Here is a 19,930-nt window from a genome sequence, read left to right on the forward strand (position 1 = left end):
TCACTAAAACACCAGTAACACAATAAGCAGATAAGGGATTTTCCAGAATTATCCTAGTAAATGTGTCTAATAACATCTGATCGCTCCCACTGCCCTGTTTTTTTTTTCTAGTCCTTCACTCTCACTTTCCTCATCCACGAATCTTTCATCCTCGCTCAAATTAATGGGGAAATTGTCGCTTTCTCGGTCCAAATCGCTCTAGCTGCTGGTGGCCATGATTATAAACAATGTGAGGATGTGAGGAGCTCCACAACCCGTGACGTCACGCGCACATCGTGTGCGACTTCCGGTGCAGGCAAGACTTTTTTATTAGCGACCAAAAGTTGCAAACTTTAACGTCGATGTTCTCTACTAAATCCTTTCAGCAAAAACATGGCAATATCGCGAAATGTTCAAGTATGACACGTAGAAGGGACCTGCTATCCCCGTTTAAATAAGAAAATCTCATTTCAGTAGGCCTTTAAATTATTATTAATTATTGCCCTTTTGAATCAATTAAGAATAGTCACCAACAAACCAGGATTCAATCAAAAATAGATGATTTTGGTCATCGCTTTGTAAAAGCAGAATTGTCGCGTGTGTTGATCCCGTCGGCGTGCGCAGGTGTACCTAATGAAGTGTCCGAACTGAGCTGAAAAGTTTTCCTTCCATAGTAACTACTAGTATATCATGCAAAAGGGCAGATTCTAACCATTGAAATACTTTCTATAGTTCAAGACTATACAAATGTAAAAAAAATATTTGTAAATGCCCGTCGGGCCGGATTGAAAAACTTAACGAGCCGCATGTGCAGTGTTATTAAATCTCCACTTCAAGCCTAAAACATGTCAGGGCAAATAAACCACTGTAGACCTAAGTTTAATATTCAGACTTTTCAGTTAGTTGGCAGCAGGCTAACTACCGTGTGAACGTTACGTTACAACAGAGCATGAAACAGCTAGCTGGCCGGCTGATTCTCCGCTAGGTTCATTCCTCTAGAATCATTGGAGAAACACGTAAATATAATAGCGACCCAAATGAATTAAACGAGACGTTAGCGGCTGTTGGAAGCAAGACGCCATGAGATGTAACGTTAACGTTTGCTTGATGCCGTGGCTCTCTGCTTGTAGAAAAAAAAAATTTCTACCTACAAAAGTTATTTTAAACAGTGACTCGTTAGAACACCACCGTAAAACTTACTTTACGACGAGAAGGTTATCCTTCTTTTTCTTTGTAACTTCATTGATCTCCGGCTCTCCGGTCTCCAGCAACGATAACCGATTCCAGTTCAAATCTTCCTCTTCTTCAGTGGCGATTCTTCTTCTTCTTCTCCCCTAATGAACGTGGCTCTCAACGCTTTGTGGTACATAGCGCCAACTACTGTACGGGAGGGACTTAGCAGTCAATAGGCTTCACTGATTTAAAAATGCAACTGGCTCCTTCCGACAAGACGTGCGGTGCCGCGATATGTCAATCATCTGGGGTGGCACCTGGGGGGGTCCAATCAGATTTCAGGGGGGTCCAGTGCTACCCTGGCCTCCCCCTCTAGCTCCGCCCCTGTCTTTGTCGTAGCATAGCTGTTGTCGGTAAAGTGTGCGGAACAAAGGAGGGACTTTCGCATCTTTTGGCCAATGTTGCAACTTGAATCCGTCTCTGTTCGTTTTGTTACACCCTCCGACAACACACCGACGAGGCATGATGTCGCCAAGGTACGGGAAAACGGTAGAAAAAACGGGAAATAACAGAGCTGATTTGACTTGGTAATGAGATTGAGAAAATGGCGGATCCGCTTCACGATGTAGACGTCATCGCTCCGACAGGTTATCAATTGAAAGGTGTTTAAATCGCCAAATTCACCCTTTTAGAGTTCGGAAATCGGTTAAAAAAACATATGGTCTTTTTTCTGCAACATCAAGGTATATATTGACGCTTACATAGGTCTGGTGATAATGTTCCCCTTTAATTTGCCCAGGTCTGATCTATACAGACAGAGATTTTAATAATCATCCCTACAGCTTATTCATACCGTGGTTACTGGACCTGAGTCTCCCATCGTGCTGATTGTGTTGCTATTTCTTATTCACGCTTACCCACAAATGAAGGCCCTGGTGGCATTTAGGCAGGATTATCTCATTTTACGGCTCACTCACTTCCGTCTCAACCTTTATAAAGGAATTACTTGAATGTCAGCCGGGGCTGTTTTTATTACATTTTATTTCTAATCTCAAAATCATTGATTGTGATAGGGGTGTCTTAAAAATAGTTGACGATGTGATTCGGAGGAGTCTTGTGTGCCTTGCAGTGAAATCATCGAACATTGATTTACCCCGCCTCAAATGCAGAGGTGGGTAGTAGTACTCCTACATTTACTTAGTAAGTTTTTGAACATTTACTTTTACAGAACCCAAAACCAGGGAAGTTGGCACGTTGTTTAAATGGTAAATAAAAACAGAATACAGTGATTTGCAAATCCTTTTCAACTTATATTCATTTTAATAGACTGCAAAAACAACATACTTAATACAGATGCGCGGATAGGCAATGATATCATCCGCAACCGCATCACCAAAGTCGTCAATCCACCTGTCGTACACCCGAACCAACATTTTATCTGAACCGCAACCACCCGTTAAAATACATCAGAAGCCGGCCACCTTTACCACTCAAAGAGCTATTTAAACCTGTTTCACAGAGTAAAGAAGACAATGGGAACCGCTAATGTTCCTGCGAATATCCAATGGTGTTCATCCTGATGACAAGAATAAGGGCGTGCTGTGAAGCCATTGTCTTTGACACCTTCAACAACATGTACAAACCGATTATTGGTTCAGCAACATGTTGTAAGCAGCTTCCGCAATCGCATGTACAAGATTGAAAGGCATACTGGGTGATACAGAGTACACTAATGGTTGTGATATAAACAATTTTAACACTCTTAGTAATATGCGCCACACTGTGGAGCCACACCAAACAAGAATGACAAACACATTTCGGGAGAACAACGCAACATAAATGCAACACAACAAATACTCAGAATCCTTTGCATCCGTGAGACTTCCTGAATATATTTTATACCCCCGCGCCCCCAACCCCGCCCACCTTACCGACGCACGGGGTGGGGGGTTGCGGGTTAGCTGCTAGCGGGGTGTATGAAATAGTCAACCGCCACCCGCCTGAATCTAATTAAAATCTATTTTTTCGTCATGTCACCCGCCCGACCCGCGGTGTATCCGCAGACTCCGCGGATGACACCGCAAACCGCGCATCTCTAATACTTGAGGTTCGAACTGGTAAACTTTATTTTTTGCAAATATTAGCTCATTTGGAATTTGATGCCTGAAACACTAAACGCTTTGACCCAGTGGTCACCAACCTTTTTGAAACCAAGAGCTACTTCTTGGGTACTGATTAATGCGAAGGGCTACCAGTTTGATACACACTTAAATAAATTGCCAGAAATAGCCAATTTTCTCAATTTACCTTTAATAAATAAATATATATATATATATATATATATATATATATATATATATATATATATATATATATATATATATATATATATATATATATATATATATATATATTACAATAAAACAAAATACTTGAACATTGATTTAAATTGCCAGGAAAGAAGAGGAAGGAATTTAAAAGGTAAAAAGGTATATGTGTTTAAAAATCCTAAAATCATTTTTAAGGTTGTATTTTTTCTCTAAAATTGTCTTTCTGAAAGTTATAAGAAGCAAAGTAAAAAAATTAATGAATTTATTTAAACAAGTGAAGACCAAGTCTTTAAAATAATTTCTTGGATTTTTAAATTCTATTTAAGTTTTGTCTGTCTTAGAATTAAAAATGTCGAGCAAAGCGAGACCAGCTTGCTAGTAAATAAATAACATTTAAAAAATAGAGGCAGCTCACTGGTAAGTGCTGCTATTTGAGCTATTTTTAGAACAGGCCAGCGGGTTACTCATCTGGTCCCTACGGGCTACCTGGTGCCCGCGGGCAACGTGTTGGTGACCCCTGCTTTAATCACTTAATTGCACAATTCATTTGACATTTTCAGACATGTTCCTTCCATCACCACATGGTCTCAGGAACACTTTAGAAAACCATTGTCAGTATACAGTGTATAGTATGTTGCTACATCTGTAAGTGCTAGTTAAAACTATACTATGCAAAGCGAAAGTCATTTATCAACAACACCCAGAAATACTGCCGGCTTCGCTGGGCCGAGCTCATCTAAGATGGACTGATACCAAGTGTTCTGTGGTCTGACAAATTCACATTTCAAACTGTTTTTGGAAACTGAATCATTGTATTTTGTTTTTATTTACGATTTATACAATATGCCAACTTCACTAGTTTTGGGTTTTGTACGTGACATTACGTTTGAGACAACTGGTAAGCAGAAACCTCCTAAAACAGTTGACTAAAAAAAGCGATCTTTTTGTATGTCTCTGATTATCCTAATACCCTCAGATGTCATTTAAACACATTAAAACATTAGCAACAACACCAAATAGCAGTAAAAATGTGTTCGAGCTGAAAGTTACTAGCCCTAGCTTATTAGCATTCTCTTCTTCTACAGTATCGATAAACAAGTTGAAATGACCACAAATTGCCTCCTAGTGTACGAGAGGCACACTGCGTATGGCCATTAGTCACATTAGAGATAAGAACATGGAAACTACAACTTCACATGTCACTGTGAAAATAGAAGAAACATAATTATTTGACAACTCAGACCAATTTAGGGCAATAAAACATACTGACTGTAAAAAGTGATTGGACGTCAGAAAAGGCAGCACAAACTAGTAAAAAAAAGAACATTATATCACTTTGAAGGTGGAAGTTAATTGTTTATCTGATAGTTCTACCTCTTTTCTCTGCGGTGGAAAAAGGTGCAAATAAGATATGGTTATTTGTGGGTTTTCCAATTAGCTGTGATAATTTTTGTATAATTGTCTGTCAGCTATAGGCGAAATCTAACAAGTCAGCTCTTGTGTTCACTATTCATTAAAAATGGTTCTTCTGGTGTGAAGTATTATCAGTGCTAACATCCTGGAAAATCACAGTAACAAATGTCTAAGTCTGAAACAGAGAACCCAATTGGAAGCAAAAATACCTTTTGTCGACAACCCGTCTGCATCAGGGGCCACCAACCTTTTTGAAACCAAGAGCTACTTCTTGGGTACTGATTAATGCGAAGGGCTACCAGTTTGATACACACTTAAATAAGTTGCCAGAAATAATTTGCTTAATTTACCTTTAACTCTATGTTATTGTTAATAATTAATGATATTTATCTTCGTGGGAACACTGATCATCTTAATGATTTCTCACAATAAATATATATATAGAAACAGATAAATGTAAAAAAAAAAAAAGGGTATTTCTGTCTGTCATTCCGTCGTACATTTTTTTTTCCTTCTACAGAAGGTTTTTTGAGGAGAATAAATAATCAATCAATCAATCAATGTTTATTTATATAGCCCTAAATCACCAGTGTCTCAAAGGGCTGCACAAACCACAACGACATCCTCGGTAGAACCCACATAAGGGCAAGGAAAAACTCACCCCAGTGGGACGTCGGTGACAGTGAAAATGATGACTATGAGAAACCTTGGAGAGGACTGCATATGTGGGCAAAGCGTCCCCCCAAAAACTTAATTGAACGGTTTAAAGAAGGAGAAAAAATTATAATTAAATTTTGAAACATTGTTTATCTTCAATTTCGACTCTTAAAAATTCAAAATTCAACCAAAAAAAAAGAAGAGAAAAACTAGCTAATTCGAATCTTTTAGAAAAAATTTAAAAAGGAATGTATGGAACATCATGAGTAATTTTTCCTGATTAAGATTATTTTTTAGAATTTTGATGACATGTTTTAAATAGGTTAAAATCCAATCTGCACTTTGTTAGAATATATAACAAATTGGACCAAGCTATATTTCTAACAAACACAAATCATAATTTGAAGATTTAAATTTGACTCTACAGATTTTTTAGATTTGCCAGAATAATTTGTTTGAATTTTATTCATAATAAGTTTGAATAATTATTTCACAAATATTCTTCGTTGAAAAAAAAAGAAGCTAAAATAAATAATTAAATTAAAATGTATTTATTATTCTTTACAATAAAAAAATGTACTTGAAAATTGATTTAAATTCTCTGGAAAGAAGAGGAAGGAATTTAAAAGGTAAAAAGGTATATGGGTTTAAAAATCCTAAAATAATTTTTAAGGTTGTATTTTTTCTCTAAAATGGTCCTTCTAAAAGTTATAAGAAGCAAAGTAAAACAATAAATTAATTTATTTAAACAAGTGAAGACCAAGTCTTTAAAATAATTTATTGGATTTTCAAATTCTATTTGAGTTTTGTCTCTGTTAGAATTAAAAATGTCGAGCAAAGCGAGACCAGCTTGCTAGTAAATAAATAAAATTCAAAAAATAGAGGCAGCTCACTGGTAAGTGCCACTCTTTGAGCTATTTTTAGAACAGGCCAGCGGGCGACTCACCTGGTCCCTACGGGCTACCTGGTGCCCACGGGCACCGCGTTGGTGACCCCTGGTCTTCATAATGTGGACTAACTCTTCAAGTCCTGGAACACTTTGTTGTTTTTCTTATTATAACTTCATGATATTCATTAATATCACTAAACGGTGTGACATAGTTAGAGTACTGCTAGTCACACAGCAATAAAATATGCACCGTAACTTCTTGTTCTTTGCAAAATAGCTTTGACATGAAAGCATGGTCGCATTGAGATGGAATTTTTAACCATTTATTGTTATATTAAAAAACCCAAAACCCGTGAAGTTGGCACGTTGTGTAATTCGTAAATAATGATTTGCAAATCTTTTTCAACTTATATTCAGTTGAACACACTGCAAAGACAAGATATTTAACACCCTGAAAGCCGGCGGCGTTTCTGGGTGTTGTTGATAAATGGCTTTGGCTTTGCATAGTACAGTTTTAACTTGCACTTACAGACGTAGCGACTAACTGTAGCTACGGACAGTGGTTTCCTGAAGTGTTCCTGAGCCCATGTGGTGATATCCTTTACACACTGATGTCGGTTTTTAATGCAGTACCTCCTGAGGGATCCTGAGGGTCCGTATATCATCGCTTAAATGCAGTGGTTTCTCCAGATTCTCTGAACATTTTGATGACAATACAGACCTTAGATCAGTGGTTCTCAAACTGTTTTCACTAAGTACCGTTTCGGAAAATACAAGTACCATCATGATGACCAAGATTAAAATACAAGCCTATGTATTCAATAACAACAAGTCAGAGGTTTTATTTTATTGTGGCCGCTGTAACATTACATTGAACAGCTGCACTGTGTTATAGAGGAAAATAAAACACTGTACTTTAATCAAGTCATTCGTACCACAGTTTGAGAATCACTGACTTAGATCAGTGGTCCCCGGCCTGGTGGCCCGATTGGTACCAGGCCGCAGAAGAATTTTTTTATTCATTTTTATTTAAAAAAATATTATTATTATTATTTATTTATTTTTTTTAATTATTATTAAATCAACATAAAAAAAAACAATATACACTTACAATTAGTGCACCAACCACAAAAACCTCCCTTTTTCATGACAAAATCGTCCCTTTTTCATGACAAAGAAAAAAAAAAAAAAGGCCTGCATAGATGATCATCTTCAAGCCGCTTTCTGACAGTGGCTTCAGGATTCGCCGTTTTGTGGGCGGTCTTATTTACGTGGCTCACCTTCGGCAGGTTTTTTTGTTTTCTTTGTTGGAGCGGTGTAGCGTGCAAGGACCGGAAGGGAAGAAGTGTCAAGAGATGGAGTTAACTGTTTTGATGACATTCAGACTTTACTTCAATCCATAACGGAGCAACATCTCCTCATCCGTGGCTTACTAGTGCAACAACAACGCCGGAAATGTGTCCCGTGAAAAACCCTCCGACCGAATCTCTCTAATAACTAAAGTTCCTTGGGTGAATAATGTAAACTCAATAACAACTGGCAATAGCGGTGAGTGATTGTCCCATAACAAGAAAATAGAGAAAAATAAGAAGCTCATCCACTTCGGTGTCTCCACGGACTTCAAAGGCGGACGCACGCAAATTTTCAGAACTTTTGCAGATCCCAAAATACCAATCAGCAGGTACCAGAAGGTAAGAAAAGGGGCTTTTGCATAATATGTCTTACCTTATACACACACCATAATAATACTCCTATGTTGAAGCACAGTACAATCCATCAAGCAGTGCGGCTTCATAGCTTACCAAAGTCCTACTAAAATATTTTGATAGATTTTGAACACCGTGTGCAATGTTCTATATTTTCAATGGAACATATAAAATGTTGGTGTTGTTTACTTAAGTCGTATTGCAGTCTACACGTATCTCCTATGTGCGACTGCCATCATATTGCAGTCTTCATGTATCCCTTATGTGTGACTGCCATCTACTGGTCGTACTTATCATTACAAAATGTACCAAATAAAATAGTTTGAGGTCGCTAAGCACAACTAAAAGTATTCCATACATTAGGCGCTCTGAGTTATAAGGCGCACTGTCGAGATTTGAGAAATTGAAAGGATTTTAAGTGCGCCTTATAGTCCGGAAAATACGGTACTTATGTCAGCCAGTCTGAGGCGTCTAGAGATAGCGGGTTTCCTAGTAGAGCTAAAAAAAAAAAAAATACTTTATCGGGTTTAACCACGTAAAATATTCCAGTAGAGAGTTTTTAAAGGTTAGCAGAGCTTTTTAGTTCATTTTGAGGAATTAAAGACATAAATCTGCTTTCTGCAGTAAGGTGAATGTTGGCATTTATCCACTCCAATCCAATTTACTTTATTTAAATAGGATAATTCAAAAAAACTAAGTGTTGCACAAAGGTTGAGACATAAATACTAGTAACTAAGTTATATAAGTAATATAAAATAGTATGAGTAGTATAAGTAAGTAAGTAATATAAAACATTTAACGATAAAATAATAAATACATAAAACACATCAGAGAAAATAAATGGACTTAAATCACACAACTCTCGTGCTGGTTTAAAAGCCAAAGAGTAAAAATATGTTTTAAGACGTGATTTAAAAGTCATTAAAGAGGGAGCCGCCCAAATAGCAAGAGGGATATTGTTCCAAAGTTTTGGATCCCCAGTAAAAAATGCAGGATCGCCTCTGGATTTTAAACAGTTTTTTGGGACGACAAGAAGAAACGTTTTGTCCTACCAATTTTGGCGGTCCTTGAACTCACCGTAGTTGATTTACTTGTGCTACTTTCTCTGTCGCTGCCACAAAACTACATGTTTTACGCCACTCCCTCTTTGTCTCATTTTGTCCACCAAACATTTGATGCTGTGCGTAAAATGTGAGCTTTGTTGATGTTGATGACTTATTGGAGTGCTAATAATCCATGCTAACATGCTATTTAGGCTAGCTGTGTGTACATATTGCATCATTATGCCTCGTGTATATTTGGGTTCATTTAATTTACTTATGTCCTCTGTGTATTTCATTTATATTTGCATGTCTCATGACACATTATCTGTATGTTATATTGGCTGCATATCTGATAGTTGTGTGCCATGTTGCTCCAGACCACAGTAAACGTTACCATGTTGTTCCAGACCACAGCAAACATTACCCAGCTTGCAAAGATTGTAATAAATCCATTAAAAGAAGACAGCTTGTCCTTTCCTCTAACTTGGGGACACACATCTATAACTTTGGCAGTTTTAAGTATGTAATTTCCAGGAGTTATCTCACGCTCTGAAACACTAATTTACCTTATTTTTCGGATTATAAATTGCAGTTTTTTTCATAGTTTGGCCGGGGGTGCGATTTATACGTGAAATTATTAACACGTTACCGTAAAATATTAAATATTATTATTCATCTCATTCGCGGAAGAGACTAAGAAAATGTCATTAATCGACAACCAATAAGAATTCGGCGGGGGAGGGTCATGGCAGAAGTGCATTGTGGGTCATGGGATGCTAACTGTTATATGCTATATGCTACTGCCGTAGCTATTAAAATGGATAATTTCAACGTTGGTGGTAACTTATAAGAACTGAGAAGGGCTGTACAAAAATGGCATCGAAAAGGAAATCATGTACTGCAGATTACAAGCTGGATGTAGTGAAATATGCAGCAGAAAACGACAAGAGGAAGCGGTGCATACCTTTGGAGTTGGCAGAGTTGTTTAGAAGCGACACCGAGGAAGAAGATTTCATCGGATTTATCGATTAGGGGAGACAAATTGTTTGGTAAACATATAGCAAGTTTTTATATGTTATAGTTATTTGAATCACTCTTACCATAATATGTTACATTAAAGGCCTACTGAAATGAGATTTTCTTATTTAAACGGGGATAGCAGGTCCATTCTATGTGTCATACTTGATCATTTCCCGATATTGCCGTATTTTTGGTGAAAGGATTTAGTAGAGAACATCGATGATAAAGTTCGCAACTTTTGGTCGCTAATAAAAAAGCCTTGCCAGTACCGGAAGTAGCAGACGATGTGCGCGTGACGTCACTGGTGTGAGGGCTCCTCACATCTGAACATTGTTTATAATCATAGCCACCAGCAGCGAGAGCCATTCCGACCGAGAAAGCGACGATTTCCCCATTAATTTGAGCGAGAATGAAAGATTTGTGGATGAGGAAAGTTAGAGTGAAGCACTTAAAAAATTTTTAAAAAAGCAAAAAAAAGGCGACGGCTTCAGGCGACGGCAGTGTAAGCGATGCAGATGTTATTAGTTAGACACATTTACTAGGATAATTCTGGAAAATCCCTTATCTGCTTATTGTGTTAATAGTGTTTTTGTCAAGTGTTGCGGCGCATTTGCTGCACGGAGTTGCCACTTCGTGGATGGACACGACCAGTCAGGCAGGAGTGCAGGTAAGACTTGTTTTTAATATAATAAAAAAAAAGAACACTGATACAAAAGAACAAAATAAAGTGCGTGCCTACGCACGGAAGCTAACGCTAAACTTAGCAGTAGACAAAAGTACAAAAAGGTGACGTGCCAAAAGCACGCGAAGCTAAGACGGAACTTAGCACAACAAAAGCAGGGATAAGCAGAGAATACATACGTGACCTGTTGCAAAAGAAAACAATGGACCGAGGACGAAATAAGGAATTAGGGGGGCTTGAATACACAAATAATAATCAGAAACAGGTGTGTGACAGGAGCCCGTGAGGAGGAGCACAATACCGTCGCCATGGTGACTAAAACAAACGAGGAAGTGCTCAAACACAAGGATCGGCAGAGTCCAGAAACAAACATGATGAAAAACATATCAAAAGGCAAAACCATAAACGATCCGAGTCGCGGAACGTGACAGTTTTAGTGAGATTATAAAGTCATACCTGAATGTCGGAGGGCTGCGGTGAACGCCAGTGTCTCTGAGAGAAGCAAATGGAGGAGCCAAGATCACAGCTGCCTTTTTGACAGCTGCAGGAGGAGGTCACATAATCCGCTGAAGTCTCCGGTAAGAGCCGACGTAATATCACAATTGGTTGACATGTGTTAGAGAAACATGTCCGCTTGACCGCTCTGTGTTAAAGCTTCACAACAAACAAAGAAACACCGGCTGTGTTTCGGTTGCTAAAGGCATTGCTTTCCACCAACAGCATTCTTTTTTATAGTCTCCATTATTGAATGAACAAATTGCAAAAGATTCAGCAACACAGATGTCCAAAATACTGTGTGATTATGCGATGAAAAGAGACGACATTTAGCCATAAGTGGTGCTGGGCTTATATGTCCCTTCCAACCAATAATGTCACAAGCACGCGTCATCATTCCGTGATGTTTTCAACAAGAAACTCCGCGGGAAATTTAAGATTGTAATTTAGTAAACTAAACCGGCCGTATTGGCATGTGTTGCAATGTTAAAGGAGAACATTATCACAATTTCAAAAGGGTTAAAAACAATGAAAATCAGTTCCCAGTGGCCTGTTTTATTTTTCGAAGTTTTTTTCAAAATTTTACACCTCCCGGAATATCACTAAAAAAGCTTTAAAGTTCTTGATTTTCCCTATTTGCGATGCGACTGTCCATTTCCCTGTTACGTCATACAGAGCTGCCAATACAAACAACATGGCGGTTACCACAGCAAGATATAGCGACATTAGCTCGGATTCAGACTCGGATTTCAGCGGCTTAAGCGGTTCAACAGATTATGCATGTATTGAAACAGATGGTCGGTGTATGGAGGCAGATAGCAAAAACGAAATTGAAGAAGAAATTGAAGCTATTGAGCGAATAGCTATTGACGCTATTCGACCATAGCGTGGGTGTACCTAATGAAGTGGCCCATAGCATGGCTGCCTTATTAGCATCGCCGGTAAAATGTGCGGACCAAACGATCAGGACTTTCGCATCTTGTGACACTGGAGCAACTTAAATCCGTCGTTTGGTAAGTGTTTGTTTCGCATTAAATGTGGGTATCTAGTTTCAAATGTACATACAGCTAGCGTAAATAGCATGTTAGCATCGATTAGCATAGCATGTTAGCATCGATTAGCTGGCAGTCATGCTGCGACCAAATATGTCTGATTAGCACATAAGTCAACAACATCAACAAAACTCACCTTTATGATTTTGTTGGCTTAATCGTTGCAAATGCATCTGCAGGTTATCCATACATCTCTGTGCCATGTCTGTCTTAGCATCGCCGGCAGACACTCCGACACATTCAATGGGGGTCTGGCGGCAGATTTCTTGCCAGTGGTGCAGCCTGTTAGTGCTGTTACACCCTCCGACAACACACCGACGAGGCATGATGTCTCCAAGGTTCCAAAAAATAGTCGAAAAAACGGAAAATAACAGAGCTGAGACCCGGTGTTTGTAATGTGAAAATGAATATGGCGGCTGTATTACCTCGGTGACGTCACGTTCTGACGTCATCGCTAAAAGACCGATAAACAGAAGGGCGTTTAATTCGCCAAAATTCACCCATTTAGAGTTCGGAAATCGGTTAAAAAAATACATGGTCTTTTTTTCTGCAACATCAAGGTATATATTGACGCTTGCATAGGTTTGATGATAATGTTCCCCTTTAATATTTCATCATTGATATATAAACTATCAGACTAATCAGGTTTCTGTAGGCCTTTAACATACCAAGCACGTTCTCCGTTATTTATGCCTCATATAACATACACGTATTCAGCCTGTTGTTCACTATTCTTTATTTATTTTAAATTGCCTTTCAAATGTCTATTCTTGGTGTTGGATTTTATCAAATAAATTTCCCTTAAAAATGCGACTTATACTCTCGTGCGTCGTATATATGTTTTTTTCCTTCTTTGTTATGCATTTTCGGCCAGTGCGACGTATACTCCGGAGCGATTTATAATCCGAAAAATACGATAATGTTCATTATAACACTCACATAAGGCTTTTAACTTTAACATGTCGGGTTGCCGACCCCTGTCTTAGATGATCTAGATCAGGGGTGTCAAACTCAAATACAGAGTGGGCCAAAATCTAAAACTGAACAAAGCCGCGGGCCGAGGTTGAACAAATTAACCTTTTAATAGGGACCCAAACAAGTTTTGCATTGAATATTGAACAAGCAAGGCTTATATAACTTTATAGTGACATGTAAAATTGAGTTTCAAATAATAATAATAATAATAATAATAATAAAAAAATATCAATGGCATATCAAATCAAATTTAAATAAAAATGTAATGCCTCTTTTGTATTTGCAGCATTCTGAGGTAAATATCAACATGAACTTTTTCCAGAGGCTAATACATTTGAAAATAAATAATGAATAAATCAACTATTCAGGCCTTTTTACTGCTCAGTTAATGTCGGGGATCAGGTGGGTGGGGTCAGGGAGGCGGGGTTTGTTGGTAGCGGGGAGGGGGTGTATATTGTAGTGGTCCGGAAGAGTTAGTGCTGCAAGGGTATCTGGGTATTTGTTCTGTTGTGGTTATGTTGTGTTTATGTTGTGTTACGGTGCAGATGTTCTCCCGAAATGTGTTGGTCATTCTTGTTTGGTGTGGGTTCACTTCAAAGTTGTTTATATGGCCACCCTCAGTGTGACCTGTATGCTGTTGATCAAGCATGCCTTGCATTTACTTACATGTGTGTAGAAGTCACATATATTACGTGACTGGGCCGGCACGCTGTTTGTGAGGAGGAAAAACAGACTTGACGACAGGTTGTAGGGGACGCTAAAGGCAGTGCCTCTAAGGCACACCCCCAATATTGTTGTCCGGGTGGAATTCGGGAGAATGGTTGCACCGGGAGATTTTCGGGAGAGGCAGTGAAATTCGAGTGTCTCCCGGGAAATCTGTGAATGCGGTGTTACAGCGGCACTGCTGTATAACACCGGCGGGCCAGCTCTAATGTTAATTTGACATTGCCTCAAGGGCCAAATGAAATTACACGGCAGGCCAAATTCGGCCCACGGGCCAGAGTTTGACACCTATGATCTAGATCCTACAACGGAGTTAATTTGATGTTCCAATTTAAAATCATTGTCCAATTTAAAACCAGGATTTGTGACGGTGGGTTTTAAATAAGGCATCAGAGTGTCCAGGTAACTGGGGGGAGCATTTTGTTCCCTCTTGTTCTCATTTTATTTTCGAAAGTTTACCATAAACCATGCTTTTATGTCCTCAAGACAAAATTTTAGCACTTTGTCTTAGCGCCTGGTGGAACAACTCTGATATTCTGAAATGCCTTAGTGTCGGTTTTGTTTCGTGGCTTTCAAAAAGGCTGATATTTATCATACCTTTTGACATTTCTCATTGGTTAGCGCCACACCATACTGTTCAGTTAGCGTCTCTGAGAAGAAAATGAGGCACTCCTAACTTTTTGGAGCCGAACCACCTTCTTCCTCTGTCTGGGTGTGTGTTAATTCAGGAGGGTACAGCCTGGTCATGTAAGGAGATGTGCAACCTCTATATGTTGCAACTTAGAAGTTGATGTGAAGATAGACATGGAGTCTCTCCTCCAGGATAGAGCTATCACTTTTGCATTCCGAAGTCTGAATTTATTGCCTCGTTTCATGGGAGAATCAACCCTGTCCACATGTGAAAGTCCAATTAAGGCTCTTTAATTTATTATGGACTCAACCCTTATTTACTTAAAGGGTAGCATTATCACAATTTCAGAAGGCTTAAAACCAATAAAAATCAGTTCCCAATGGCTTATATAATTTTTCAACGTTTTTTTCAAAATTTTACCCGTACCGGAATATCTCTAAAAAAAGCTTTAAAGTGCCTGATTTTCGCTTTCCGCGAAGCCACTGTCCATTTTCCTGTGACGTCATCCAGTGATTTCAATACAAACAACATGGCGGTTACCACAGCAAGATATAGCGACATTAGCTCGGATTCAGACTCGTAATTCAGCGATTTAAGCGATTCAATAGATTAGGCATGTATTTAAACGGATAGTTGGAGTATGGAGGCAGATAGCGAAAACGAAATTGAAGAAGAAACTGAAGCTACTGAGCGAATAGCTATTGACGCAATTCGGCCACGTCTGCCTTAGCGTCACCGGTAAAATGTGCGGACCAAACGATCAGGACTTTCGCATTGACACTGGAGCAACTTAAATCCGTCGATCGGTAAGTGTTTGTTTGGCATTAAATGTGGGTGGAAGGAAACGCTGGATGCAAATACAACTACAAATGTACATACAGCTAGCCTAAATTGCATGTTAGCATCGATTAGCTGGCAGTCATGCCGCAACCAAATATGTCTGATTAGCACATAAGTCAACATCAACAAAACTCACCTTTGTGATTTCGTTGACTTTATCGTTGGGAATGCATCTGCTTTGAGTGTCGCAGGATATCCAGACATTCTTGCCATCTCTGTCGTAGCATCGCCGGTAAAAACCAAACGAGGGACTTTCGCATCTCTTGACACTGGAGCAACTTATATCCGTCGATTGGTACGTGTTTGTTTGGCGTTAAATGTGGATGGAGGGAAAAGCTGGATGCAAATATAGCTACAAATGAGGCATAACGATGCAATATGTACATACAGCTAGCCTAAATAGCATGTTAGCATCGATTAGCATGCTGTGCTAATCGATGCACATTCTATGCAAATCAACTCTAATCCGTCCCTGATCGTGCTGTTACCGACGAGGCATGATGTCTCCAAGGTACCAGAAAACAGTCGAAAAAACGGAAAATAACCGAGCTGATTTGACTTGCTGCGTGTAAAATGTTTGAGAAAATGGCGTTGACTACCTAGGTGACGTCACGTTTTGACGTAAATCGCTCCGAGAGCAAATAATAGAAAGGCGTTTAATTTGCCAAAATTCACCCATTTAGAGTTCGGAAAACGGTTAAAAAAATATATGGTCTTTTTTCTGCATCATCAAGGTATATATTGACGCTTACATAGGTCTGGTGATAATGTTCCCCTTTAAACCTGGTGGTTCGCTTTTTTACAAGTTGAATATCAACATTCACCATTTGTTGAACATAACTTGAGTCAGTTAATTCACTTCAAACTCACCCCCGTCTTATCTTTTTTACCAATGACACCTGTACTGAACTCCAAATCCTTTGGCTTACCTTCAAAGCCCCGTCTTCTCTCTTTTACCAATGACACCTGTACTGAAATCTATCTTAAAAGCTTTGCATAACATTAACATACTTTGCTTCCTCCCACTAGTTAAGATTTTAATACTGTCTTTCAACGCCATTATGCTGAAGCTAGCAAATTAAGCATGTGCCAAGTCTTATTTCGGGTGACGGGTCTCTTTTTTTCTTTGAGATAATTTCACTCACAAAAAAGATTAACGCCGTATTTTTCAGACAATAAGGCGCACTTATCCTTTTATTTTCTCAAAACTCAACAGTGCGCCTGATGTAAGGAATTATTTTGGTTGTGCTTACCGACCTCGAAGCTATTTTATTTGGTATGTGGTGAAATGAGAAGTCACATATAAGACATACGTGTAAACAACACCAACATTGTATATGTTCTTTTGAAAATATAAAATATTACACACGGCGCTCAAAACTCAATTAAAATGTTTTAGTATGACTTTGGTAAGCTATGAAGCCGCACAGTTTCAACATAGGAGTTTGATTAAGGTCTGTGCATAAGGTGAGACATATTATTTGGCGTTTTGTTTCGCAATATTGAGCAAAAGAAAGTTTTGTCCCCTTCTGGTACCTGCTGATCTGTATTTGGGCTCTGCATAAATCCTGAAATTTTGCGCATGTCCGCCTTGGTAGTCCGTGCCGACCCCGTAGTCGATAAGCTTCTTCTTTTTCTCTATCTTCTTGTTATAGGACATTCATCCTCCACTGTTGCCATTTCTAATATAAAGTATTGTAAAGTTCTTAGTTATATCTGTCAGTATTATTATTATTCACCCAAGGAACTTTAGTTATTACAGAGTTCCGATCGGATGGTATTTCATGGGACACATTTCCGGCGTTGTTGTTGCACTAGTGAGCCACGGATGAGGAGATGCTGCTCCGTTATCGATTGAAGTAAAGTCTGAATGTCTTTAAAAGAGTTAGCTCCATCTTTTAACTCTTTTTCCACTCTTGTCCTTGCACGCTACACCGCTACAACAAAGATGACGGGGAAAACACGCTGTGGAAGGTGGGCCACATGAATAAGACCGCCCACAAAACGGCGCATCCTGAAGCGACTGTCAGAATTTGAGGATGACTCGGCAAATTTTTTTGACCTATTCAGTGGCCTAGTGGGTAGAGTGTCCGCCCTGAGATCGGTTGGTTGTGAGTTCAAACCCCCGGCCGAATCATACCAAAGACTATAAAAATGGGACCCATTACCTCCCTGCTTGGCACTCAGCATCAAACGTTGGAATTGGGGGTTAAATCACCAAAAATGATTCCCTGGCGCGGCACCGCTGCTGCCCACTGCTCCCCTCACCTCCCAGAGGGTAGGTAATCAGGGGGATGGGTCAAATGCAGAGGACAAATTTCACAATCATTGGTACTTTAACTTTGACTGTAATCTGTAAAACATCATCTATGCAACATTTTGACTAAAGAACCAACAGTACATGTTATGTAGACCACAAGGAAGAATTTTACATTGAGAAAAAAATTATAGTAATATGACCCTTTAATGCGCCCGATACATGATAATAGTCCTGACTAGACCCGCTCATCGGTAGTGCGCCTTATAATCCGGTGCGTCCTACGGTCCGGAAAATACAGTAAGTTGCTATGTTGTTATCTTTGTTTTTAGCATCAGCATAGGGCGGAAATGTACTTTTCAAAGGCCTCAGGTTCAAACACTGATGACATCTATTAAACGAGAAAAGAAGCAAAGAATTAAACAGGGACAGAATTAAATTTGGCTCAATTTGAGGACACTGTGTCTCAGCACGCTCTGGCGAAAGGTTCAAATGTTAGTCGGAATTCAAAAACAACATTTGGAAAATGTAATCGCCGATGCCCATCTCAACTTTACCTTGAAGAAGCAACGTTAGCTGATGTTTGCGTGCTATCACAACAATGCATAAAAGTACTCTCTAGGCACTTTAGGTATTTTAATATGTAAAAATGTGTACCATGTTGGAATACAACTACCGGAAGTACACAATGGAAGACATGTTGATGTACCTGCTTTTTTGTTCCGCCCGGGACGAGAACCTGGGCCTTCCGGCATGGGAGACGAGCATTCTATCTACAGAGCTAAAAGCCCGAGCTTGAGGGAATGAGGTATACCAACATACTGAAGTGTAATTCTGGTCTTGCCGCCCTCTCAGAGGGATGATGCAACTGCGTAGAGACGTCGGAGACGCTTTGCTGAACCAAAAGTTGCTTTGTTGCAAGGCAGCATCATTTAAACATGTCTGCAGTACCCGGAGGAATCTAAGTAAAAAAAATAGAGCACTCTTGCTTTGGAGAAGCCAAACCATCAATGTATATATTCCTTCTTCCTGTCTGAGTGTGTGTGTGTGTGTGTGTGTGTGTGTGTGTGTGTGTGTGTGTGTGTGTGTGTGTGTGTGTGTGTGTGTGTGTGTGTGTGTGTGTGTGTGTGTGTGTGTGTGTGTGTGTGTGTGTGTGTGTGTGTGTGTGTGCTAAGTCAGGAGAGCACATCCTGACCATAAAAGGAGATGTCCGTGTGTAAGTGCCTTGAAAAAAAATTGTTTTAAGTCATCACTTAAATATTGGCGTTGAACACGACAGGTAGTCTCTTCTCAAGGATAGGGCTATCACCTTTGCATTCTGAAGTCTATGAGAAGTGATCCAATCCACCTGCGAATGTCAAACTAAGGGGCCGTATCTCATTATGTGCTCCGAGTGAAATACCATTATTCACTTAAACTTGAAGGTTTGCTTTCTCCAAGATGAATATGAACATTCACCATATGTAGAACATAATGAGTTAATTAATACACTTCAATACACAATTGTTATTTTTGTCATTTCTCTGGTGTCCATTTCAGACAAAAACCTGGCGTAGAGCTTTTATTTTTGCAATTGCACTTTACGAATTCTTCATCCTCCTTCCTTGCAGGTGCAGACGGGCTGATGGGAATCTACCTCTTCATGATCGGCGCGTACGACCTAAAGTTCCGCGGCGAGTACAACCGCCACGCCCAGGCCTGGATGGACAGCAGTCAGTGTCAGGTGATCGGCTCCCTGGCCATGCTGTCCACAGAGGTTTCGGTCCTGCTGCTCACCTACCTCACGTTGGAGAAGTACATCTGCATTGTCTACCCTTTCCGATATTTGACGCCGGGTTGGCGGCGCACGGTCACCATCCTGCTGGGGATTTGGGTGTTTGGGTTCGTGGTGGCCTTCCTGCCGCTGGTGAGCAAGGGGCTGTTTCGAAACTTCTACGGGACCAACGGCGTCTGCTTCCCGCTGCACTCGGAGCAGCCCGAGACGGCGTGGGCTCACGTCTACTCCATCGTCATTTTCCTGGGTGAGAATCATCCGCGGCCCTGGTTTTTTCACTCCAAACAATGA

The 19,930-nt window shown here is 39.6% G+C and overlaps 1 protein-coding gene across 1 annotated transcript in view; it reads left to right on the forward strand.

Moving 5' to 3' along the window:
• rxfp1 (relaxin family peptide receptor 1) overlaps window positions 1-19,930 on the forward strand; it is a 325,548-nt gene that overhangs the window by 298,978 nt on the left and 6,640 nt on the right. Inside the window, exon 20 of the mRNA XM_061891899.1 lies at window positions 19,476-19,886. Coding sequence (XP_061747883.1) covers window positions 19,476-19,886 — 411 coding nt within the window. The remainder of the gene's footprint in view (window positions 1-19,475; window positions 19,887-19,930) is intronic.

This window comes from Nerophis ophidion, linkage group LG29 (assembly GCF_033978795.1).
Source record: "Nerophis ophidion isolate RoL-2023_Sa linkage group LG29, RoL_Noph_v1.0, whole genome shotgun sequence".
NCBI lineage: Eukaryota > Metazoa > Chordata > Actinopteri > Syngnathiformes > Syngnathidae > Nerophis > Nerophis ophidion.